General features: G+C 35.6%; 1 protein-coding gene across 4 annotated transcripts in view; it reads right to left on the bottom strand.

The window, feature by feature from the left end:
- SYT14 (synaptotagmin 14) overlaps window positions 1–26,488 on the bottom strand; it is a 58,246-nt gene extending 31,758 nt beyond the window's left edge. The window contains exons 1-2 of one of the 4 annotated variants that reach the window (XM_086460598.1): window positions 26,332–26,488; window positions 19,561–19,779 (exon numbers count right to left, since the gene is read on the bottom strand). In XM_086460598.1, coding sequence (XP_086316724.1) covers window positions 19,561–19,779; window positions 26,332–26,443 — 331 coding nt within the window. In that variant the 5' untranslated portion in view covers window positions 26,444–26,488. Of the gene's footprint in view, window positions 1–19,560; window positions 19,780–24,121; window positions 25,068–26,331 lie in introns of those variants that run through there. The other 3 variants (XM_086460597.1, XM_086460596.1, XM_086460599.1) reach the window with 3 other exon arrangements.
- Between the last annotated feature and the right edge of the window lie 621 nt (window positions 26,489–27,109).

Below are 27,109 nucleotides of genomic sequence, written 5' to 3'. Positions count from 1 at the left end.
GCAGAAAAATTTATTTTTTGTTCCATTTAGATGCTGTTTTCACTTTTACCATTTTTACAAACAACCAACTTTCCTTTACACTACTTTTCAGATCAGTATGTTGGCTAACTTCACAAATTAACAGGTATTCCTTTGCACGTCTGTTCACTGTTCATTTTTTCCAAGTTATAAAAATTGTTAGAAAAATATCACTTCCAAAAAGACAGTAAGTTAAAATGAATTATCAGAATCTTCCTTCCTGCCCTCACCCCTCTTTTAAAATACACTAAAAGTCCTGCTTGCTGAAGGTGATTGACAACTCACTTCACAATCCTAAGAGTGTCTTGGTGACAAAGAAATGCCTTTCATCATCTCTGTGAAAATTCACCCAAATTCATCTATCTCACTAGCATTTACAGATGCTTAACAGAAATTCAGAGCTCAACAGCTAAAAGCTTTGAAAACTCCACCCACTGAAACCATCTCAGGCCCCTGAGAATCCCCATTTCTGACCAGCGTGTGCATACTAGCATACCTTCATACCTCTGGACAGTAGTAGCCGGACGTGGGCTTAGAAAAAAATATTCTCCTGTCATTGCTGTACTTCATTTGAGTACAATTTCCACTTTAAATTATAGTTCAAAATCCAGTCCAGTTTAACACTGCTGCAGCTGCAGTACTAAGCACAGGAGTTGAGTGGCCAGATAAAGTGCTGAAAAGGCAAAAAAGATCCCACAGAGATCTAAAATCAAAACTCAGTGAAGCAGTGTAACACACAGCTAATATTCCTGTAATGTTCCTGCTCTCATTCTATTTGGTCTCAAACAAAGAAAGAAAGCGTGATTAGAAAGCAAGATTAATGTGTTATGTATATCATTTTCTTGAACATTTTAATATTTTTTGCAGCTCATTTCAGGCAAGTTCTTCTTTATTTGACAAAAAAACCCCAAAGTTTAAGTGATACAGAAACCTCCTCTAAGATCTCAATAATTATTCAACTGATGATATAAACAAGATCCATTCAGCACTATACACTGCACTTACATGTGTTCCTTAACTATCAGAATTCCATCATTCTTTTTTTAATACTTCTATTTTAAATAAGATACAACTACTTCCTTAAGTAAGGAGTGTCTGCAATTTAAAATGCAATAACTTACCATTTTCTTAAAAACAGCCTCAACTTGGTAGCTGCATTTTGTATTATTTTATTTTCCTAATTGTGTAAAGTTCCTTAGTATTTTAGCTCTCTATTTATTACTACTCTAACTGGTGAAAATAAACCAGGAAATATATTTTCCATCAAGAACTGCTTCCAGAATAGGAACACAAAGCTTGCTTTGATTTGTTTGCCGTACTTTCATAACAATTTTTAGTGCAAAGGATACTCTGTTGGAATGAGTCACTAACACAGAGCAGTGCTACAATGATTCTGTATGAACCATTTCAGCAGGGCATGAATTAAATTATCTGCCCATCTACTTAAGGTATCTGTATGAACCCAATTTGGGTCTCTCGTAACTGTTAATATATATAAGTGAAATATATATTATGGTGAATAATATTACTACTGTAATAGTAGAAGTTAACGTGTTTGGCATTTTACAGATGGAGAACTAAAGCACAAGTCTAAATACGAGGTAATAAAGATTACTGTGAATTTAGCTCAGGAGTGCTCATAATCACAGAAAGCTTCCAACGAAATGCAGAACTGAAACCAAGTCTTTTAAGACTAGTACCCTAGCTGGGTTTTATTTTTTCTTATTTTTACCAAGCCTTGTAAATTATTATTAATCTAAAATTCACCTGAATTGTGTACCACCACCAACATGGAAACCTCCAAGCCACTAGCTTCTTAAAGAGATATACCCCCACAGAATTTTCCATTATCATCAGCTCTGTAGTGGAAGAGAAGTAAAAGAAAACAAAAAATACAGTATTAGGGCTGGGAAAATAAAGGTAAAGGGAAGAAGGAAAAAAAAAAAAAGAATAGGCAAAAGGAGAAAGTAAGTGCAATGATTCCGAAAAAAGTGATAAGTTGTTGGTAAATGAACAAAGGAAAGAAATAAAGGGAGAAAACTTTAGTAGATCTGTATAAAAAAATGAGAAAAAGAGCAAAGAGAGGAATAAAGAACAGACAAGATGCAAACAGGAATGAAAAATTACAAACAGCTAAAATAACAAAGCAAAAATGACAGAGGAAGAAAGGTGAAGGAATGGGGAAAATAAAACAACACATGACATGCAAAAAAGTGGTTCAGATCTGAGAAAAAAGCAATGTCAACAGAGCAAAGAGATAAAAGAGAAATCAGTGATGTCTGATGAGTGGGAATATCCGTATTTGTAGGTGAAAATCTGCACAACCTAGAGAATGCAGCTAGTTACATTCAAGGAGAGGCAAGATGTTTCCCAGAAGAAGCATTTATTTTTGTATTTATATTTTAGATTTATTATTATTTTTCCTTTTGAGTGGGGAGACAGTGGTGATTATTTATTCAGATCCTCAGATTCCAAAGGACCTTGATTTCTCTTATCTATTCAGGCACTTTTCCCCCTTCTTTCCTTGAAACACTGGCTCAGTGACTTGCTGTAGTAAAATGGACTGTATTTCCCGCAGTATATTAGAGCGTTCCTGTAAAAAGCATTCTAGAAAATCCAGGTTTTTTTGGTTTTGAAACAGCTCTCATAACTTTATCAAATAAAAAGCAGCTAGAACCCAGAAAAATCAAGGACAATCTCAGACTGCAGGAGTATCCAACAGGTTAACAACAGAAGAAAATTGTTTATATATGCTCAAGAACTCCTCTAAAATGTTTTAGATATTAATATCTGCAGGAAGTATGCTTAGGAATAATTGCACTAGTACCACTTTTGGGGCCAACTATCCAGAAAAACAAAGGCAACACAGACACTGTGAAACCACAGGAAATGGATATGTTTTGAAACTGAGGTATCTTTCCTTCACCCAGTAAAAGGGCTACAAATTCACAGAAAAAGCATGGATTAAGCAGCAGGGAGCATGTCACTCTGTTCCGCTTACTCCAGCAAGGCCTCAAACAAGTTTCTCCAGGGATAAAGAAACACAATTACTGAAACCTGAGTTTCTTGCACTTCTTTGAGGCGATTCTGAGACCTCCCACTGTCACAGACTAGCTGCTTTACTAGGCTTATATGGAACATATGATGTAGTTGCTGCTATGTTTCCATAGTTGTCATATAATTCCTAAAACAGGTAATTTTCTGCATTTTGACAGAACTAGATGAATATGAGCCTGGCTGGTGAAGGTATTTTCGTTCAGTCATAAGAGCTATGCAAGAGCTTATGAAGGTAAGAGAACAGTGATCAAGCTGCATATTGCATGCAGAGGGCTCATAAGGTTCACAGAACAATGCTTCAGCCCTCAACAAATGGTAGGAGGCAAACTGGTTTTTCATGTCATCTGCCCAAAGGAAAAATAGTGCTGAACAATCAAGGATCAGAGTGCAGCATATCATTCTCAACCCATTTAACCTCCTAAAACACTAACTGGAAAACACGTTGTCATGAACTTGGTGTTATACCTACAATACCAAACTTACCAGCCATTGTGACAGAGTAAAAAACATGCATACCCATCAAAATCTGTTTCTCATGGACCTTTCTTATACTAGCAAAAATCCATATAGCTAATTTGAAATTACTGTTTGATGCTGCTTGCTGAATAAGAGACTTAAAGGTGGTGCACAGCAGTTAATTAGTAATCAAAGTCTGACAGCTACAGCTGCAAAATGTTTGTATGGTAATTTCAAAATTGAAAATGATTTATTTCACTCTACATGAAATTAGTGTACACTCATTAGAAAGTCAGTGATTATCTTGAAAAGTACTACTGGAACATTTTAGTAGCTTTGCTACAACATCACAAAGTATACAACATATGTCTCCAGACCTACTACCATCCCACCCTTTCTCATAATTCGGTGTCAGCAAAGTTTATAATCTTAACATTACAACTGAAAAAACACCCAGCAGAATTATATTTAACATGGTTCATAACCAGAATGCTGTTTTTTTTTTAAATCTCAGCATTAAGAGTTTACACTTCATTATTAATAACTACTTTATTAACCTATATATAAACTAATATAGAACTGATATATGGGCATGTTGCAACAAAGGGAATTCTGATTAAAAATAAGGAAGAACTTTGAAATTTGAGTGGCTATAGATTGGAAGAGGTCACCCAGAGAGGCTGTGTAACGGAGAGCCCTGAAGGTTTTAAAAGCTCTCCTGGACAGGGCCCTGAGCAAGCTGGTCTAACTTTGAAGTTAGTTCTCTTTCCATCAGGAGACCAGACTAGATGACCTCCACAGGTCCTTTTCAACCTGCTATTCACTGATTCTACAATATATATTGAAAAACTCAATTCAGTACTATAATATTCAAGGATGGGGATCATCTCAAATACAGGTATCTCATATCTATAAAGCTTATTCTATAGCACAGCAGTTTAACAATTCACAGGCAAGTATAGCTCCTCCACATACGCTAGTGCTAATGCTACATCCTGCATTAAATACATATAGCTAGCAGCATAGTACTTCAATCGTTAAACACATACCCCTCCGCCCCAAAAAAAAAACCCAAACCAAAAATCATCACCACCAAAACAATCTCAACCCCAAACAAACAATACAAGGAGCAAAAGAGACTCAGAATACTTTGTTAACTGGTGACATTCTACTGCAGTATACCTTGCGGCTGGCTAGTTTTAGACCATAGCATCACCGAAATTCTTACTTCGATAAAATGAACACGCTAAGGTACAGACTTTTAAGTTAAAAACTTCCTAACAATAGTTAACACGTGCGCACACACATATATGCATACACACACCCCATAGCCATGTATCAGTAACAGGAACAGGAATGTAATGTTTATGAAATATTAAATATAATTAAGATTACACAGAGGAAGTAATATCCATTACAAAATGCTGATGTCAGACAGCAAATATTGACCTTTATAATTTATCAAGTGAAAAAGCCTTAATTTGCTTGTTATTCAAACTTTAACAGTAAGCATGACAGCTTAGATGGCAGAAAGGAAAAAAAAAAAAAAAACAACCCAGCGTTTGCTATCACTTTGCATTAACGTTTTGACCAGTCAACAATTCGGCAGTGATGAAATGTGCAGTTTGATTCAAAGTAAGACAAGGCTATTTAAATAACTCAAAATAAGAAATGGGTATTGAAACATTAGAATTTTGATAAGCGATCACAGCTGCACTAGAATTAGTTTCTATAGCAACAGAGGAAATAATGTGGAGAATTGCACTGCAATACAAGATGGATTCCTTACAAACACTGCCGTTCAAATAGAAAACGTTAAAATTACTCACTGTATTAAAATATTCCTATTAAAATGGTTATTCAAATATTCTATACCTTGTACTTCATACATTGTTCCATTTTTGTTCTCCAGGATTCAATTTTAGACCATCCATCCAAGTTTTGTATTACATTTTCATACTTTCCCCCATTGCTTACCTCGCTGTTTTAAAATTAAAGTGACTTATTCTGAAAAACACTGTATCTTCAAACTCAAACGAATGTGCGTTTTCAATCCTTTTTTTTATTATCCCTACATAGAAACACTCATTACATTTATCTTTCCAGCAGTACACTTGTAAAACATAAGAGATTGCTTTGCACATGCTATTCATAAGAAGCTGCATCATGGCCATGAGAATTAACATCACTATGGAACTTCTGAAACTTGTAGTCACATGAGACTTGCACTAGCTTTTATCAGTGTGTGCTCTCATGTCCTAAGCATGATTAAGAAACCATAGCAAATCTATTAGTATTCATGGACCGAATACCCGTAAGATGGCAAGATAAAAGCCTTTCAGTTGAGTACATCTCCAGATTTCAAATGTTGCTCATTTCTAACACTAAGAATGACTGTTTCCTTGCATCGTCTCCAATTCTAGCTATTTTTGGCAACTAATTAAAAGCATATGCTTGAACCTTTTATGTATTTTGCCCTTATAATGAGACCTATTACTCCAGCTTATTCTATCCTTTTGAGTTCCAAAGTATCTTTCGAGTTACCATGGATACAAGTGATATGCTTTCTCCCACAACTGCTTTGTGTGCCTTATCAAACACCACAAAACTGACACAGTAGGAATGTGAGCCATCTATACAGGATGAATATCTAACCCCTTGGAAGTGTTCCTCCTCCCCCCGCCCCGCCTCAAAAAATTCAGGTATGCCATATACTAACATTTGTAATGAAAAAAACAAGCAGGCTCTTTTCTATCTGAAATCTTAATACTTTTTCTCAAGGAAAACAAAATGAAAAAAGGTGCAGACATGAAACAATTTAATCTGCTCAACCCTGAAACAGTGTTAAAATGAAAACGGGAGCACACAAAGTCACTCTGAGTTTGCTGTTTATTTTGAGTTGACAGAGTTTAAGTGTTTCTAGATCAATATACCCACCGGAGATGTAAAATGCAACAAATTTCAGCAAAGATTTCAGAAAGGAGTTGCAGAAACATTATGTGCAACTCCAAGATTACCCATAAACTAGGGTAAATAAAACTCCTTTAAATAGAAATTGTTAGGCCTCTTTATACCAATTTATCATGGGCATTTTCAAATGCAAATTGCATTCCAACAAGCTGGCAATAATTTGTACTAATCAGTGAAGAAGAGGGCAGTTAGTAAACTGATTTTCCCATTATGTTTCTGTATTCTGACCTTCTCTCAAAACCAAGAATCTCTCCCAGTCAGAGAGCAAAATTTAGCAGGATTCAAAAACCAAGTGCCTGATACTAACACAACCTGAATTAATGTATGAGAAGTAAAAGGGGAATAACCAGAAGGAAAAATAAATTATTGTAATATCAACTCTATATAGAGTCATTCAGAACCGTCTCCCAACTTTCAATGCATTAAACCATTAGAAAGACATCAGCTACATAATTGAGTGCCATGAAGGCAACTAAGAGACAGAGAGCCAGAGAAGAATGGGTAGGCAAAATCCAAATATTACTAGTTCTGTAGGTTAATTTTGGAACCACTCACAAAAAAAAAAAATAGCATCTGGAACAGGGGAGCTATTTACACAACAGCTCTGTACCTCTGCCATTATATTCACCGTTACACATGCTATCATTTCTCCTCCGTATAATATTCTCCTGGATTACCTAGACTGTGCACAAATGCACACAAGAGATCCCCCATTCCTCTCTCAGGAGAACTGAAGTGCAAACTAGTATTTTTTAAGAAATAACTACTATTGTTACCATCCTTCATAAAAAGTGTTCTTAAGTTCTTCATTCGCAGGATCTCAGAGTTGTCTGGAAATTGCCACTATTGCTCCCTACATCTCTGAGGCCAACAGACTGCCTTTTACACTACTGAAAACTACGGGTTTTATTTCCAAATAGTTTCTTCTTTTAAAGCCCCTCCTTATTAACAGGAAGAAAAAGGCACCAGGAAAAGCAGATGATTCAGAGCAGTGGTTCTCCTTGCCAGTGAAAGGAATTTTGCTCCCAAAACAAAGATAACAGCCATTATTAAATAGGATGATGAGTTTCTCTGAAGCAGAGCAACAGATGCTAGTCTCTTTAATGGATTAATTATTCCTCAGTCTCAAGGGAAAATGACCATCAACTCAACAACCTTTTCAAATTTTACCAGATCTACTCCAGAGTTATCTATTGGCCACATTTGGTGTGGACATACAATTCATGATCCAAGATTTGACAGGAAAACAAAACATATCAGAGCAGTGCAAACAACTTCATCTGCAAGAGCTTTTAAGTCACACATTTACTTGCAAATTTTCATGTGATTATTTCTATACTCAGATGTAAGCAAATAAACACTGTAAATTCCAGGGAAAATACATCATTATTCTCTCTTGTTATTCTCAATCTAAAAATAGTTCCATTCTGGCATTATGTACAGAATTTAACAGCGAAATTTTGAAGCACTCCAAGCAAAATAATTTTGAGAAGGTAATTACAAATTTATGCAAAATGAGACTAGTTTTCTATTTTGTATCCATCAGATCTTGAAAATAAGTGAAATACATTTTTTTGATTTTCACTCAACTCATCAAAAATTGCCACAAACACTACAGATGCAACAGAAACACTTTGAAGTATAATAAATCTTATTAAAACATAATATAGATGCCATTGTACTTTCTGTCTCAGATTGTCTTTTTTTCTACTAAAATTCACAGGAACTTGGACAAAATCCTAAAAAGATATTATCTGGTTTAGGTCTTACTAACACAGTGGTTTTAGTGCTGAGGATTTAAAAACAATGCTCCAGAAGTTATTACATGTACTACTAAACTACAGACTGCTAAAGTACAGGGATAACCAAACAATAGATCAGATATATCAAAAACCAGAACTATGAGATACTGGAAACCACAGAAATTTTAAGCAAAATCAAGTTACATTAGCAAAATCAAGTAACATTCTAAACAAGATCCCTCGAAGATATGAAGCCATGAGTCTCATCACTACTGTTAATCTTGACCAATTTAAAGAACAGACGCCGCCCCTCTTTTTTTGCCAAAGATCAGAGCTCTCCCTGACCTTTTGGTTACGAGTGTGTTTTCTGGTTGAGATGTCAACTCTTTGCAGTAAACAACAGCAATCGTGCCACCTGTTCAATTCATATACATAAGCTGTATTTGTTCGGGCTGAGCATTTTCAAAGAAAAGATAATCACACCTGAAGTCAGCCTCTTGAAGAGATGAACCTTTTGTAGTTTCATTCTCCAAGACTCGGATTTTTCAGATACACATGCTCTTATCAGCTCTATTTTTAACCTGCCGCTCATATAGGATACTTAAAATTCTGAACATGTTTACATTATCCATCCAGCAGGCTAATGGAACTGCATACCAGACAGTCATGCATAATTCAAATCAATATCCTCAGGCTTGCAACTCTAAGTCAAAGCTGCCTTTAAATAAGCTGGGTGTGACTTTAACATGAATAAAATGTACCTAATTTTTAACCTTTATCTGACAAATTGATATATTTGCAAAGGAATGTGATAAATCTTCTTTAAAAATTGAAACAAATGGAAAATAAAGATAACCGAAAATCTTTTTAGAAAACACTTTTAAGGACAAAATTTAGAACGCTTCAACAAGACTGAGCGCAAAGGCTTCAAATAGAGAGCTGGGTAATTTTTTTTTTTTTTTAAAGCAAAATGTAAATATATATACATAAACACACATGCTGGCAGAATATCAAGTGTTGTGGAAAGTGAATATAGCAGGATTTCCTAGCTACACATTTAAAGATCAAGCTTTAATTGAATTGGGCATAGGTGACACCATATGGAAAAACCTTATACCCAGTTAAGCATGTCTGCTAGCTTCTCTCTAAGGACTAGAATCAGCATTTCCATAATAAAATAATTTTCTGTTTGAGTTTTCCTACGTGCTTTCATGAGACAGCGATTCCATCACAGCAGATAACCTTTAGCCACACTGAAATGACCAAAAGCATGGCAATTACAATAGCTAAGGATCTATTTCCAGTTTACTTGTAAATACAGTAGAGGAAAGGTAATTGCAAACACCTGTGGCCCCCCCTCAAAAAAAAAAAAAACCAAACAACCCACCCCAAACCAAAATGACACAAAACAAAAAAAGGAGTTCAAGTTGTATAATATAACATATCACGCCTTCACTTTCCCCCAGGGAAAATATTCCAGTAAGTCCTAAAAGTTAGGATAACTTTATAATACAAGTGCTGTAAGCAGTGGGTAAGAGCTTATTTTAACAAGGAGAAAAAAAAACAACCCACAAAAAACCCAGATCTTTGCCTCCACAGAAGCTACAGACACAATTTCATGTTGTTTACTCAGATATGATACAGTCCCCATAAATAATATACACAATTAAAGTAGCTATGAAAATAGTAATCCTAACAATAAAATACATGTTATCAGATAAAAATGGTTAAATTGTTCATCTTGCGCAAGGACAAAATATAAAATAATTCCAAGAGAATACTTGTGATATGGTTATAGCATGTCTATGAATAAATACATACACATGCATAAGGAAAATAATCTACACTGACTAGGTAACAAACCAAAAAGAAAAGCTCAGTTACAAAAATAATCCACTGTTCTTCTTTTATCAAAGAGACTGTTAAAATGTAATGTGATCAGAATATAAAAAAGTCCTAACGGTCTTTAACCTAGGGGAGAAAAGCACAGTTGGGAGGCAAACAGTCTCAGACTAGAGTTAAAAAACTTTTGATTTTAAACTTTAAAGGTAAGAAGAAAGATCCATTTATCCACAGACACTATGGAGGAAGAACTGATAAACTGTTCTTTTGTAATATTCTTACGTGAAGTTGTAATAATGTTCTCATATTTATGTAACAAGTACTGGTCCATTCCACTGACAAAGTAGCATGACTGTTCTCAGCAGGTAAGGAGAGTACTGGGTGTGTGCAGGGTAAAATGTCTTTTTCCACTGCACCTAGTAAATGTCTACACAGAGAGTTCCAGTTTACTGTTCATCCCTGTTTCTTAGTCAGTCATTCCACGACAGAGCCATGGGACCTCTGCAATTAGAGCTGAGTAATGAAAACTGTACCTTCTTTTGTCTATTCTGTGGGAGTCTTTCAGAACAAGACATGTCTCATGGTATACGTGCATAAAGATCAAAGAAACTGCTCCCCTATATCACCAGATATTACCATAATACCAAGAAAAAAGAATGCCCATATCCAATAGCTTTTAGATCACATTAGTACAAGAAATATCCAGTTTTCAATGAGAACTCTCACAATCAGCAAAAGTACTAGGTTCATTAAGGAAGTGATCTTTTCTGCTGATACAGTACTACCTCTTGTGTTTATATTAATGCAGAACATCTATATCAAATACAATGCCACAAGGAACTATTTCAGCCACAAATAGATATGTGAACTTTTCCCACTTAATGACAGATCTTGATCCTTTCATAAATTCCAGATTCAAATAGATGAGAGACTTATTAAAATAGTAAGTTTACAATAAAATGGAAACTTTTCTGTAATTATTAATGTATGATTTACATCGCTTCAGAGACACACATTGCTAAGGGTGACTTTCTTCAAAGCCTTTGCATCAATGCAAAGGGTATTTCTTCAAAGGCTTCAAAATGCTGGCAGGAGGAATCTACTTTGTGAGATCACTTCGCTCATTTGTGGGCATCAGGGAAAAAAAAGCCCTTTGCCATTGGAGGAGAGTTTTTCCTCCTCTTTGGAGTTGGTTTAGCTGGAAAAGGAATTTTCCTCTTGAAAATCTTATCATCATCACTGACTGAGTTTTGTTGCTATTTTTCTTCTCTCTGAAATAGACAACATGCATGCTTTAACAACATCTTTTTCCAGCATCTTTGCTCCAGCTAATCACAGGGTAAATCTACGATTTCAGAATTATTCAAATTCATTCTATCAAGCACTTTCATGTGTTTCCTTCGGTTGACAAGATTGTGCACAACTTTGATATCATCTATCTGGCTTTTAAACTCAAAAGTCAATGTAAATCCATTCTCTTCCAAACTGTCTCTCAACTCAGACACAGACCTCCTTTGCATCTAAATCCCATGTTTACGTCTTGCCACCTCTGTAATATGCCTCAAGAAAATTACAAGAATAATATTGAATTACACATGTACTTTCTGCCCTTATCTGTGAATTCTGTCTATTCCAGGTCTCCATACTTTGTAAACACTGTATTTGTCTGCCATTCATGCAGGTAAACAACCATAACCACAAAATGATCACAGCCTAATATGTGAATTACTTTCACAAAAAGTTCCTTGCTATCTGGAAATTTTCTAAAGACAAAACGTAACACTTTCTTGGGAAGTAAAAAAGATCTGAATTCTATAAAACTGAATAAAAGAAAAAGCAAAAGTTAATCTTTAAATCACCTTAGTCTCTGCAATGCTTAGTTGACTATATTTTTGGGAAATACCCATTGTAATTTCAAATACTTAACAGAAACAACTGTCTTCCACTATTATAGAACAATAGAGGACTGTCATAACGCACTAGGAAGCTACTTTGAAACTCTTAAAAAAACCCAAAGCAAACCAAAACACAAACCACAGCATCAGAGAAATTAAGTAGAAAGCAACACAAATCAAGTTAGCTCTGGACACTATTCTGCAGGTCCTTGAACTACAGAAGTATCTTTTGTACTACACAAAACTATCCCTACAACGTTCCCTTGATATAGCCATGGATTGAACTGCCACACTCCCCAGAGGCTTCAAAACCACAAGAAATTTTCTTTCTCCAATTTTTAAGAGCCTGGAACCAATGAAGACTCACTCTAATTTACCACCAAATAGGAGGCAGACACACACAATCAGGGATCAGAACTTTGTATCATTAGTATTACATCATTGCACTTTCTCCTGTACTACACAAAGATTTTTAATTACTCTTAAAATAACAAGTGTCAAGGGTAGATGCCCACATAATAGAAAACAAGCATAAGGAAGCTAGATCAACTAAAGAAATATTGCAATTAAAAAAATACCTTTTTTCTCTCCCAAAAAATCTCGAAAAAGTGCATCAAGAATGATAACAATTGATAGTACACAAGTACGATCAGCTGAGATACATGAGTATGAATATGTGGAATATCTCGTAGCTGTAACATGACTCAGCCTTCACAACACACTCTGAAACATCTGGGAAATATTGTTCTGAAGATTAGTTAAGACTTGTCTTAAGTGTCTTTACTGAAGATCCTTTCCGAGTGACTTGATCAGTGTTCTATTTGAAGCCCTATCTACCTGAAGCTACAGGCCAAGAAGAGTATTTTCTTCCGATAGGTATTATACCAGAGAAATCTCACAGGTAATCTGATAGACACATCAGAGAAAAATGGGTGGCCACTTTCTTCCTAAATACTTTTTCCATTTTATTTCTAATTAATTTCTTTAAAGCACACTAGAGAAAAAAAGAAGAGAAATAACTATTCAACTGAGCTTTCGGTCTCCCAGTCTAAATACTAGCTCATAGTTCTTATTCCACATAAGCCATCTTCTCTGCCTGTAATTCTTAGCATCCGAAATGCAGAGATAGACAGACCAATTTTGAGAGAACTTTGTGGCCTTGTTTTGCTGAACACAATACAACCATACTGAGGCCCTCACCATATAATTTTGAAACGGTAAGTCTTCATTCACGCTTGGGTTGAAAACAGATCTGCTTATATGCAAGGAATAATGATAGAAACTAAACTGGAAAACATAAGGTTATAATGGGAATCACCAAGTGATCCGTTCTTCCTCTCTCAGCCTGTCCAATGGCTTTCACCATAGCTTGACAAGTCTGAAGAAGTAGGATCCTGCTTTACAGAAGGTATTTACCAAGGAAAACTCCCCAAGGTTGCTTTAACAAACAGGGGGGATTCATCTGTATACCAGAGTTTTGAAGTGCTTATGAAAGAGCTTTTGGTGTTTATGCTGGGAAGACACTGAAAGAAAATCTCTATATACTTCAAGTAGTTCAGTGAAGAGACTTTTCCCAAGACATGAAAACTAACACAGGAGTAAGAAAAGGCAAAAAGCTGCATAAAGAATCAGATCCAAGAGATTCCAGAAGAACAGTCGCCTTCACGTGCAAAGATTGACACTGAGGAGCAAGGCAAACATATGTCCAACAGACACATCAACATAAAGTGCCAAAAGCCTAGAGAAGAATAAAAGTGGAGAAGATAAACTACAAAAATAACACCATACTCTACCTTCACAATATGGAAAAGATGGATAAAATCCAGTAGCATATGCCTGCTAGAGCAGCAGATTCTCATTTAAGAGAACTTATGTTTTCTCACTGCAGTCTTTTAGTGCTTCCATATGTTTCCAAAAAACCTTGTGAAATGTAAGGCACTTGGGCCAATCTCAGAAATAGAGCCTCTGAACAAACATGTCTTCAGCTGTGGGGCTTTATCAATTGAGAAGTTAGAAAAAGACTTTAAAATAGGCTGGAGATGGAACCTGTGGTTGTACTGAGCTGGTGAAACACAGCTAAGTAACAGTACATCTAAGTATGCTACGTAAGCAAGCGAACTTACTACTTTTTTCCATCATGATGTCACTTACTTTGCCTCAGAATTGGGATCGATAGCCCTTGCTTGCTTCCTAATCTGGAATTTTGCACAGCTGTTAAAGAAGCGATTTGGGCAGGAATTGCTTTAAGAACATCACAAATTAACTATAAAAAACCCAGACTGTTTTCTTCCCCTCTTCTACATTTCTCATCTCAATGGATTCAGAGAATCTTGATTTCAAAAGCAAAGAAGAACCTAGAGCTTTTGACATCTGCCTGCAAAACTGTAATTTTGATACATTTACCCTAACATTCTAAGTTTAAAAACTTCAATTTTTAGGAATTTAGAGGACTGCTTCCTTAAAGAAAATATTTTGTACTTGCCTATGAAGCTTATAGAGATGAAGACACAACAATTTGCCACTATAATGCTTGAGATTTTAAAGTTCAGGAAGTAGTCACTACTGGAGACAAAGAGGCTAGTTTAATATCACATTGTACGTTTTTTTGAAATTGAAGTTATTAAGAAAGTATGGTCCCTCTAAGATCACAACAATACAGATACTAAAAACCATTTCCAATTACCAAAGTAGAAAGAACAATGCCAATTTTAAATTTAAAGCTTGTACACTTCCTTATTTAGATTACTATTTCAATTAATATTCTCCTTGTTGGCAGAAATATCTTATGGTGTTATTTTTGCCTTTTTTTTTTTTGGTGGGCTTTTTCCTTATTTTTGTTCTTTGTTTTCTGAAACAGATGTGTAATATCACAGCCTATATTAATCCCCGCTTCCAAAATACTACAAACAATTGGAGCACATAAAGGCAACACTACATATTCAACAGGACACCAACAGGATTTGAAATGGTAGGGAGTAATGCAAGAAGTAGGATGCACATTTTAAAAAATGAAAAGCTAATTTTATCAGGATATTTATTAGGCAAAAAGGAAAAAAAGGTAATTTAAGGAAGTATCCATACTTTGCTGGATAATGAGAACGAATACAAAGAATATTATTGGCAAAAATAAGATTTCAGGCTTTGAACTAACTCTAGAACTCTGAGCCTAAGGACAGAAACTGGGATATCAAGAAATACTGTAGTTATACAGGTTTCTCTTTTCTGTGATTAACAGTTTTGGGTCATTCATGCAAAAGCTGGAAATAGGTGCAAACCTACCTTCAGTATCGTTTTACTTTGCCATCTGTACCTTTTGCTTTGCCATTCTGTATCATTTTACTTTTGATGATAACATTTGTCATCATCTTGCTTTTCTAATGAATTAGGTTTTCCTTTATATTTCCCTACTCTGGAATTAAGCCTGTCCGGGAGGAGCTCAATGCAGAAGTTATTTATTTATAATAGCTTGGAGTCTGTAGAAATACTTGTATTTAAGTACAGTATTAACTTTTTTTTTTCATTTAAAATACATACTATAACTCATCAAAGTCTAAGTGCATACAAATACATAAAGTAGATCAGACGCTGGTCATAAGGAGGTATTTGTGAACCAAAATTTAAAAACCTAAATTTCATAGAACAAACTAAAGTGCTACTAGAACATTCCACCATCGTAATACACCAACAAAACCTACAAAATATATTGCTTTCTTCATTTAACTATTAAAAACATTATACAAAATGCCATGTCAGTTCTATAAAAATATACTGAAAAGAAAGATTAATATGGCCATCTAGAGGAGAAAAGAATGATGTGAAAACATACCACACACATTGTCAGGCTTCAGAATAAAACCTCTTTAGAGAAATGCTGCCAGAAAATAAGATGTAATAAACTAATTATGTAACTGATAATAAGTGAACCTTAAAATAATACGATCAGACATTCTAATGATGAAAAAATATTAATATTATATATGTTTTTAGCAATGCAAGCAAAGCTTACAGGGTGTATTAATAAAGACAAGATTGTATTTTTGTCTCATTGTTAAATTTTGTGTGTGCACTTAACAGTGCACACACAGCCAAACAAATTTAAAAAGTGAAGACTGAAGTGCAGAGTAAACAGTTATTAGTAAAACTGTTTATTGACTCCTTTGGAAACACATAGCACACTGGTGCAAGACACAACATGTGACACAGATTAACTGCTGAAGTGATAATAACAGAATTTTCCAAAAATGAAGTCTTTTCATTGCTCATATTACTTTACCTCTGATGGAACGGTGTCATCAGAGGCTGATTTACTAGCAATGAACAGGGGGAAAACAGAGATGAGACAAAAATTAGTTCTGTCCTCTCATCACTTCACTTGTAACAGTATCAAGCCCTGCACAACATGTGGACTGATTGGTGCCTTAAGCTGGAAGCACAGCTGCAATGTTTAAGTCTTAAAAGTAGATATTATAAAGTACAGATGAGGAAACAGAAGCACACAAAGTCAATTATATTGACAATTGTTTCTCATATAAAATAAAGTATATAGGAAAACACTGCCTGCTCCCTCTCCACTACAAAGAATCAAGAAATGGTTCTATCATTTGCCTTTACATTTCTTATAAAAATAATTCAACAGTCATAAAAATCAAGTATGTAATGAAAAATTTCAGGATTCCTATGGCATCAAGTCTTCTACAGATTTATTTTGCAAGTTTAAGGAACAGTAAAGCCTTAAAGTTTTAAAAATTGGACTGAAACATCTAGAATATTGATGTTTTCCACTTGGAATCAGAGATTTTTAACCCCATCTGTTCAGTGAACACTTTCTCTGAACACATATGGTAGCAATAGCCAGTCCTTTGACTGCAGGCTTTCTTCATGAGGTTTCTACCTTCTAATTTCATCAAGGTTCTAGTTTGGGCAGCTTTCCCTCTGTAATGAGGCATACTCTGTCTTTTCCTCTATTCTAAAGCTTTTTTATCATTGTGCAAAGATACTATCTTTTATGTTTGAAATAATTTAGGAAGAACATAAAAGTACTAACACTAATAATTCTAGTGTGCCACCTTCAGGTCACTGAAAAGTGAAAAATACAAGGTTGTTAATTTGTTGCCATTCCATAGAATCATATAGAGACACAGAACGGTTTGGGTTGGAAGGGACCTTAAAGATCATCTAGCTCCAACCCCCCTACCAGGGATACCTTCCACTAGACCAGGTTGCTCAAAGCCACATCAAAACTCTTTTTAATAGTATTGAACATAATTTTGTTGAGATTAATGGATTACAAAAGTGAGACAAAATCACCTCGCTGATTTGCAAGCATTTTGCAGAAGACTGTAGAATGATTGCAGGCTATCAAATAAATAACATTGCTGATTCTTCACTCCTTGTAAAACATGGGAAAAGAATGCTCTCACAAGCAGCAGCAAAAGCAAGATACTGACAGTATTAAAGCTTTTTCGCAAGTAGAAAATTGTGGTTAAAAATTTACAGTTTTCTAAGTTCGAATATTTCGATAGTTTTTGCTTTAAAAGTTTTTTTTCCAAACCGTGAATGTTCTTTCATTATAATAAATTCAATTTGCGTACTAATTTTAGAGTGAGTACATGTGTGCATATATATAAATGGATTTTTACATCCAGTCAGCTTCCTGAATGGAAAGAGTGTTGAGAAGGGATAGCAGCTGGTGACAGATATCTTTAGCAATAGAAGAAAAAAAAATGAAAAAGGAGGAAGCAGGGAAACAATTCCTGATGCAATACTTGGATTTGCCAACAGGGTTCTTTTGTCTTAGATTCCAATCATGATATAGATTTCCAGACTGGAGTTCTCATTCCCCAGAAGAGGACAGAAGTCAGTGACTATGAAATCTGATGATCTGAGAGGATGGTAAGAAAGAAAATTATTAAAAACAAAACACAGCACCTGGATACAGGCTAGCACAATGCCTTTGCAGCTTAAATTTTATAGCGTCAAACTAAAAAGTTCAGATGAAATGAGAATTTTTCACTGAGAAGATGAACTAGGGAGGATAAAAAAGAATCTGAAATTCAACTGTGAAAGAGGAATGTCACATGTTCCTTCCAACATCAATTATTCTATGACTATTTCAACAACTGGCCTCAACAGTTTGAAATGAGACAAATACATTATTCTGGGTATTGAAAGCAGTCTTCTTGGATAACTTGTATCTGGTATTATGTGCTAATAAATACAATTGAGTTTTCCATCTCCTGTTAGTATACATCACCATTCTTTCCCAACAGCGACATAAGCCATACAAAAAATTAGTAACTTATCTTTCACATTCCCCTCGCCATGCTGTTGACAGATCTCAGTAGATATAAAAACCAAACATGATACTTTCACTATCCCTCTTCCTTGTTGTCCCTCTCCATCACAGTGTCCAAGGATCAGTTTTTACCACCCGACCTCACCTCTGCATCTCTTTCCCTATTTGCTGGAACTCAGACTCCCAGCCTTCCTACAATTTAACAGCAAAGGAAAGAATCTAAATTCCTGATCATCAGAAAAGAATCCCCTTACTCTGTAACTTGTTTCAACAATGGTTGTCATGTCCTTTGTGTCTTCACTTGGAATCATGAAATGAGCATGCACAAATTTCAAATTTCAGTGACAAACAGACTTTTATATGATTGAATTACATCACATAGTAGAAAATCTAGATTTTTTCAAGCACTTCTGGACTGTATAGAACATTTAAGGACAGATATCTTTTAATTACATGTATCCGCTTTTTATTAGACAATATCAGTCTCTAAAAAAAACCTTTGCATTTTAACATATTAAAGGGAGACCAACAAATATCTAACTACAAGACAGCATCTGTATTAGAAGCTGACTTTTACATAACTTCAACAAAAGCTCACTTTTCATGCTAGAAAATGACTATAGACACAGTTCTCACATACAGCTATTTTCAAGCACAAAAAGCATACTGAAAAAATATTGACAGTACAATTCTCAGCCTCTATGTCAGGTTGTCACCCTAACTTAAAATCAAGAAATATATACCACAAAAGAAAACATCCATCGTTTACATCCAACTTTTAACGCCATGGAAAAATTGTATTAATCTAATCTTTGCAATAATTTCTTTCTGCGATTTCAAGAAAAGATACGCAACATTCCAGTAACGTACGCTGCAATGACCATATGCACGGCAACCAACAACCAATTCTATTTACTTTGCTGTTATGACAGCTTATCAATAGAGGATTAACAGGTCATCTTTGTATTTACAACACCACAGAATTCATCAAGAGTTGCCATGTTTCCTTCCTAAATCAAAGCAGTTTAAATGCCCAGAAAAATAAAGCGACTAATGATAAAATTGTATGAAATATAACAGGATATTATATAATTTGCTGTATTTCTAGAAGAATGCACACAAGTCTGTGCCTATTTTTTTTGAGCATGCACAAACATAAAAGGTATCTGATTTTTCTTGCAGACATTGACTATTTGCAAGTCAAGCTGTCCTCATCTAGGACTTACTTATGCAGAACATAATTCTGAAATTTGGAATAAAAGGAATGCTTTTAAATCACTCTTACCTTCATCTATTGAGGCTTCACTACTGTATCCATCATATTCTGCAGACAGGGGACTATATTTTTGTCTGGTTTCCCATACATAGTTTTTTTGCTGTCTGCCATCCACCACTGGCAGCCTGGAACTCTGGGTTCTAGACAAGGCCTCATGATATTTACCCAGTGCTTCATCTTCACTCTCAGATGATGAACCATGCTGGTCTTTACTCATATAAGAGTTGTCTGTTTGAATAAAATAAAGCAAATCGACTACAGCTCAAAATAGAATACAAGAAAATAACCATAAGAGGTTATCATTGAAGATATTTAAGCTATTTCAGTTAAAATTTTGGTAATATTTTAAAAATATCACCTTCTTGTAATTATAAGTATTATGTGATTTTGTAATTGGTGAGAGCTATTTTTATTTTCTAGAAAAACTGAAAGATCATTAAGCCCCCAAAAACCACCCTAAAACTTACTCAACAAAACATGGATCAATTCATGTAAGGCAGCACACACTGAAGTTCTTGAAACCCTTCATTAAGTAAGAAAATGCTTAAAATAATTTATGTAAAGTAAATCCAACACTGATGCAATATTACATTTGGATACCTAACGTATCAAAAAGGCAGCTCCTGATCCTTCATTCCAAGCCGACTTTTGCTGCGAGCATGCAGCGTAACACAGAAATAAAACTGATTTACAAAGAGAAGCCTACAACAAAATCGTCTTAGGATATTTATGTCAGTAGTGCTTAAAGTCACAATAACAAATGGGAAAATGCCAGTGAAAGATGTTTGCATGCACAACATTATTTAACTTACAATAAACAGCCCCTCGTTCAACAACTGAAACTATTGCAGATTCTCAATGCAGACATCTGGCAACAGCAAACATTTTACAGAGGAATCTACCTAATTAATTCTTTTATACCAGTTCTTCTATAACGTCCACTCCTGTGGCCAACTTTTTCCAGCTACATCTCAATTATGACTTCCTCCCACAAGTCAAAGATTCAGCTGCATTTTTAGTTCTGTAAAAGGAAAGCTTCCTCCTCCCTTTTCCAAACCTCAGATGAATTCTGTCCAAATTTAACATGCCATGCAGAGCTTCTGTAGATCTGTAACTCTAATAGGCACTAAAAGAGTTCATGTAAACTCAATAAAGGTCAGCATTACCACTACTCTGGGAGCAAGCCTACAGTATACAATTTGCCAATGGATTACCATTACTGACGGATCTCTGAGATGCCCATAATGCTGTTTTTCAGCTCCTGATTTTGCAAGGGAATATTGTCTAACATGCTATCCAGCCACATTCACCCGCTTCTCCCCTCCCTGCTTTTATGCCCTCCTCCCAGTCCATGTCCTTAGCTCCATTTCTGGATTTCTGCTCCCATTAGTCTCTCCCTTCATGCCCAGACAGTTTCACTCCTCTGCCTGAGTATTCCAACTAAAGGAGGGATTCAGCTTATCCAAAATTCAGCCATTTAAAATTAAATTAAATCAACCTATGCCAGGCATCTAGGCCTCTTTTACAGTCAAGCGTTTGCCTCTTCCTACTACAGAGGTCCTTCCTTCCCACTTTTAGGTAAGCCTCTAGAGTGGATGAGTGAAAGATGAGTGAAATTACTTCACATAGAGGTTTATTTCTCCCTGGTAGTCATACAGAAAAGCCTATGCTGCAAGTTTAGGCAAGACATCTTTTGCAAAGCTATATTGCAAAGTAGAATCTTAAGTTCTAAGTTCCTGCCTCCTGGCCCCATACTCCAGGTTCCTGCTCCAAGCACCCACTTTTGGTCTCTTATGGGGGATTTCCTCTTTATTCTCTTTGCCTGCTCAATCCCAAATTATCTTTATTTGCACCTAAGCAACTACTCATGTAACCTTAGTCTTTCACTGTTAGTCTCTCCACCTTCATATAATGTTATCAGTTCTCTCCATAGCAGTCACCCATCCTACTTCAAATCCCAGTCTGCCACTTGCATCATGTCACATTTGTTCAGGAAGTTTCTGTCCTCACATAAGTCATGTTTATTTTCATTTCTTCTGTTCAAACTTCCAGTGTCCTTCAATAACGGTAAGTATCAAAAGCAGGGTAAGACCTGCTCTGTTCTTCAACTCCTACAATGAAGCATATGAGCGCAAATGGGATGGTCAGTGAATTTAACAAACAAATCATAGATGTTTACAATGCCTTTTTAAAAGGCAAAGTTCACAAAGATTCACAACTTCATCAAACATGTTTTTTCATAGAAGAACACGGACATCCCTGACATGGGAAAAGTGCTCTCCCACACTTCAAATATATACTCCAATATACAAAGGTGCCAAAGCACCTCAGTGAAGCACATGTGAAATCTACTTATTTTTTGCACAGATAACCAGCATGTTTTTCCCATACTCTATTCCTGGAAACAGCTAAAGATTTTAAACTCTAGCTTTTTTAGGAGGAGAAAACAAAAAAAAAGATAGAAAGGATCTCAGACAGAAAGCATGGCAAATTTCATCCCAAGTATTTCAAATTTGGCACACACTTTCAGGAAACTGAAAATAAGGTCTTGAAATGGAAAATGTCATGAAACCTTAACTGCAGACGGAGCTACCAGCTCTACATGCAATGTGTACATAATCTTAATTTAGTATTTATAGGAAAACTGGTGCCTCAAAAGACTGCTAAAGAGCAACTAGATCTTTCAACTCTAGGCTATCAATTTTAATCCAAGTCTAACAGATATGGTTCTTCCCATTGTATGAATGGCTATAAATCAAGTTCAATTTCACTGATCACTTACTGAAAATATCACACCAAGCAGGATTTATTCTGGCTAGCAGATTAACTGCAAGAGGCTGCCCAGAAAAACGAGCCTCCTTTGCTGGTACACAAGAGTAAGATTTTTTTACCTCATATGGCCCTCACCAGGTTGAAACCTGCCACCTAGGAACCTTCTACAGATTTCCACAACTACAATTAAAACAGGGCATACCAGGACTGAAATATAGTGCCAGACATCACTATTAGACACATTGTTTATCATTACAAGAAATGTATTCACAAATACGAAATTAAGTTCATTAATCAGTCTGCATAAAGAATGGAATAGTATAAAACATAGTAGCAACATGTTTGAAAGAAGTGCTGAAAGTTATGCCTCTAATAATACACTGATGTTTGTAAGCATCCAGAAGTTCTCAGTGATACCAGGTATTTTTTCTCCAGTTCCTAGCATGAAAGAAAAAGAATGAAACTGTATACTATTATTACAAGTCATGAAACAAGACCTCTTCAGAGGACTTAAAAACTTCATTAAAGTTAAAACACAAGCTATCCATGCAAACGGTTTTTAAATGAACAATACAAGCCTGCTTCAGTTTCTTGGGAAAAAATAGCTTCCTGCACATTAAAAAAAATCCTCAGGGTTTTATGCCTCTCCTTGACACTTCTCTTTTGATTGTTATATCTTAGTATATCTTAGTTGGAAACCTGCCTAAGAGTATTCATGTTCTTACTAAAATTCTTCCTTTGTTTGGCTAACACAGGTCATATGCAATTATTAACCTATTGAAAGCTTTTGATTTGCTTACTGTGGGACCCAAATTGTCATTTTTGATACATTTTGATTGTACTGCATGAAGAAATAACAGACAAGCTCATAGTTTATCGTACAAACATGGAAACCACCTCCTAAATCAAATTTAAACAAAACAAAACAAACAAAAACACCACACCCCAAAAACCCAACAAATGAATAACTGAAATTTTCAGATAAGGGAAAACAGACACACTAGAAAAAAATAAATAAATTCTGTGATGAAATCATTCATTGCTCTACAGAAAGAGCATCTCCAGAAAAGCCTGTGTTGCTTTCTAAAATTCACTGCACAGCCTGCAAAACAATTGTGTAATAACCCAAGGTTTTACTTCTTACTCACTAACTATTATTACAATTCTGTTGTCATATTGTTTAAGGCTGGATGTTGAAGAGAGCACACACAGCATCCATATCAACAACACACAAGTGTTCTTTGTAAGACTACAACTTTAAGACAAGCCTCATCCGGTTCTTTCTATACTTAAAATCACTTAATTGGCACTTCTCCTTGAGTTTTGTGTCTTGAAATTATTATCTTGCATATTCCAAAAATACATTATGAAGATCTACTAAAATGTAACAGAAGTTATTTTTCGTCATTGTCTTATCGTGTTTTATGCAATGCCTTTAAAACACACAAAATAAAAACCACTTTCACAGATAATTAATACTGGCAATTAAGACTTAATTTATAGTTTTCAACAGAAACCACACAAGACACTGCAGTGAAGGTAAGAAAAACTGTATATAGAAAAAGAGAAGTTAGAACATAGGAAAGGCATTTATTAATCAGTTCCTCTAAGTAATACTTTAAAAAGTAAGCATCTTCCAAGAAATACCAACATAGAGAATGAAGCACTGACAACACAGACCTACTTTCATCCATAGGAAACGCTACTATTAAATGTGTAAATCAGGTGAAAAAAAGTAGGAAGTATCATAAGTTTCAGCAGAGGTTGAAGAATGCAGTTTTGCTGACGGACTCCTCACCTTTTCCTGCTGTCTTCTTATTACATAGCTCTCTTTCTGATTTCTTTGAGTTTTTCTTTTTACCTGCTTTTGCAATTGTAGTTGACAAACTGTCTCCATCCTTTGATACAAATTTTCCTTTTCTGTCAAAAAAGGCTTCAGATTTCTTTTCTTGGATTTCATTAATGCAATTGGGATGGTCATTCTGCATCTTCAAGCTGGAGTCTGATAATCTTTGCTTCTGTACTTTAACAAGTTTTGTTTCTAAATCTTGGGGAACATTCATACTGTGCACTTCTTCAGAATCTTTAAAATCAACTCCAGGTGACTGTCGTTTGATTTTTCTATGCAAGTGATTTTCAGAATTACCCGATACTGCACATAGGCAATTATCTTGTTCCTCAACAGACTCCTCCACTGTAAATTTGTAACTTTTCAGGTTACTATCCTTCAAGAATTTATCGTTTACAAAACACTCCTTTCCTCCTACTGCTTCTCTTTTAAAAGGTCCTCCTACAGTCTTCAACTCCTGAGGTTCTTCTGTATCACTTAAATGATTATTACTGTCTGTGCCTTTTAACTGGCACTGGTTTTTGTCCACAACAGGGTCAGACACTCCATCTTGACTTGCATCTTTTTTTACAAAATCTAACGAATTAGAATGAGTCTCTTTATGTTCTGCAATACTTCTCTTCGTTTTCATATTAATTTCCTGAGAATGAGTTAATGATGGTCTATGTTCCTCTCTACCCTCCAGAGGTGCATCTTTCCGTATTTTGGAGCTTTCATCTTCTGCACGAAGGCCATTTATCATGCTTGCTACTTGTTCTGTTACTGAATCAGCTACACTGTAGCCAACCTCTCCAACAACACTGGTCAGATCATCCACAGCGCTGCTAAGCGTGTCCACCAGAGAAGACACAGAGGGAAGGCTCAGGTTTTGGTGGAGGTTTCTGAAAAACGCCATTTGTCCAACCTATTCAGCAACAACTTCTAATACCGAAAGGTCTTCCGTTTCACAAATGGATCAATTCCATTTCTCCAAGTTCAATTTCAGAGCTATTTGCTTTCGCTATCTCAAACTCAATACATTTACCAGGGGGAGTGTAGCTTTGCTCTTTCCATTCAATATGCATTGAAAATAATAAGAAAGCAGCCAAGTAAATCTTGAAATGAAGCCACAATCAACCAGCAAAACCATAGTCTTTTATCAACTGCAGCATCAACTAGCCATAATAATATTCATTATTTTCAAAAATAAGACAAATATGTGAGGTGGAAATATGGGGGGTTTATTCTAACCTGCAAAGAAGAAGTTGTGAGACATTTAAATTACGTACTTTCATCAATGTCACACTAAAACAAGCTTTTAACATAACAGCTGCACAAAAACGCATCATGGAGACTTCTTCATCCCCCTCTTGTCTTTTACATAAGGCAAGATATTTTGGAACATGAAGACTTGTTTTGTAGCAAAAAGAAAATTAAGATGACAGACTTAATTTCCAGAGGGAAGAACTTTTTCTGTCTCCAAGAAAACTGAAACCAAAAATTTAGCTGCACCTTTTAAAGAGGTAGAAGGAAAGAAAACTTCCCATTCTGTTCCCTGGTGCCTGTCTCTTCCTTTCAAGTCAACTAACAAAAGTCCATTCAACTTACACAGCCCAAAAGTAGAAAGGGTTGTTTCACCAACTCTCAGTATCTTTTTCTAGGTCTAATTTTTTTCATTTCACATTATCCTTGAAGACCTCATTCTATTAAAAAAGTATAGAAATAATTTGTTAGAGATAAGAAGTCTTTAGTGTATAATGTTCTACTTCTTTAAAATTATATTTTTCAGGTGAGTAAATGCAAGACCTTCTCTGAAAGGTTGGTGAAGGATTTTAATAGGCTGAGTGAAAACCAAATAGTCCCATTCACAAATTTACTTTAGAAGATCTAATTATACACAATTATGGAACATTTAAAATACATTCAAGAGTATTCTTACAGTGCAAGAGAAATATCTTGCCATAAGTACACATCAACTGTTTGGTTATATAGCTATTGAATTTCTGTGGCTTGTGAATACAAAGGTTTCTTCCTTTCCACGTATGGCATAGTCACAGGAAAAGTCAATACTGAGAGTTTTCATCACTTGAGTCAAGTGATTATTTGTGTATTTCTACACATCCTTGTAAAAACGTGCATTCTTATAATTAAGTTTAGTATAGTGTATTTCAGATACTTACAAAGTTTATCTTGAGAATTCTTTCTTGTAGTGTATCCTGAATCAAGATCTGGGAAACCACTAACATTTTCAAAACACATCTTCTTGTTAATATATAGGAAAAGTAGCAACATGAGAATAATGAACACCCCAACAGCAGAGAGGAATCCAATTGCTTCAGGAGATACTAAAAGAAACAGAAAAACACATTTTTTAAAGTCTTGTAAAAGCCTAAGCTGTAAAAGTTATAACATTTATCAGAATTACTACTCAAGTTACAAATATATATGCAAGATATAAATAAACCCCCACAATTTAAATTTGAGTTAATGTTTAATCATCTTTTCAAGGAACACAAAAGTAACTGGTACTAGTCTAAGGGAGGACTGACACTGTGAGCAAGAGGTTCTGCCAGAGTACTGGACCCCACAACAAGACAAGGTCTCTGCAGAAAATGGCGAGATTATCAGCACATGCCAAGGCTGATGATTTTTGGTGGAACATCTGAGACAGGGAGCACTGGAAGGGAGGTAAGAGCACCCCCCCCTTCCAGGAAGCAGCCGGAGGTTTGGTGACCTGGGCTCAGGGCCAACTCTGAGACAGTGCTGCTGAGGAGGAACTGAGCCCTTGCTGGTGAGGCCATTGCCTTGCCAGCCTCGTCATGCTCAGCTCCTGGCTCCTCTTCAGTTAGGGACCAACTAGCCCTTGCTGCTCCCTGACAAATAGCATACTGTGCGAGCAAAACACAGAATGAGAAAAAGCACATGACAGTATGTTCCTTGCCCTGGCAAGTGTGCCAC

Source organism: Leptosomus discolor, chromosome 2 (assembly GCF_034619465.1).
Source record: "Leptosomus discolor isolate bLepDis1 chromosome 2, bLepDis1.hap2, whole genome shotgun sequence".
NCBI classification, from domain to species: Eukaryota; Metazoa; Chordata; class Aves; order Leptosomiformes; family Leptosomidae; genus Leptosomus; species Leptosomus discolor.
This window is presented reverse-complemented; position numbering and strand designations above follow the sequence as displayed.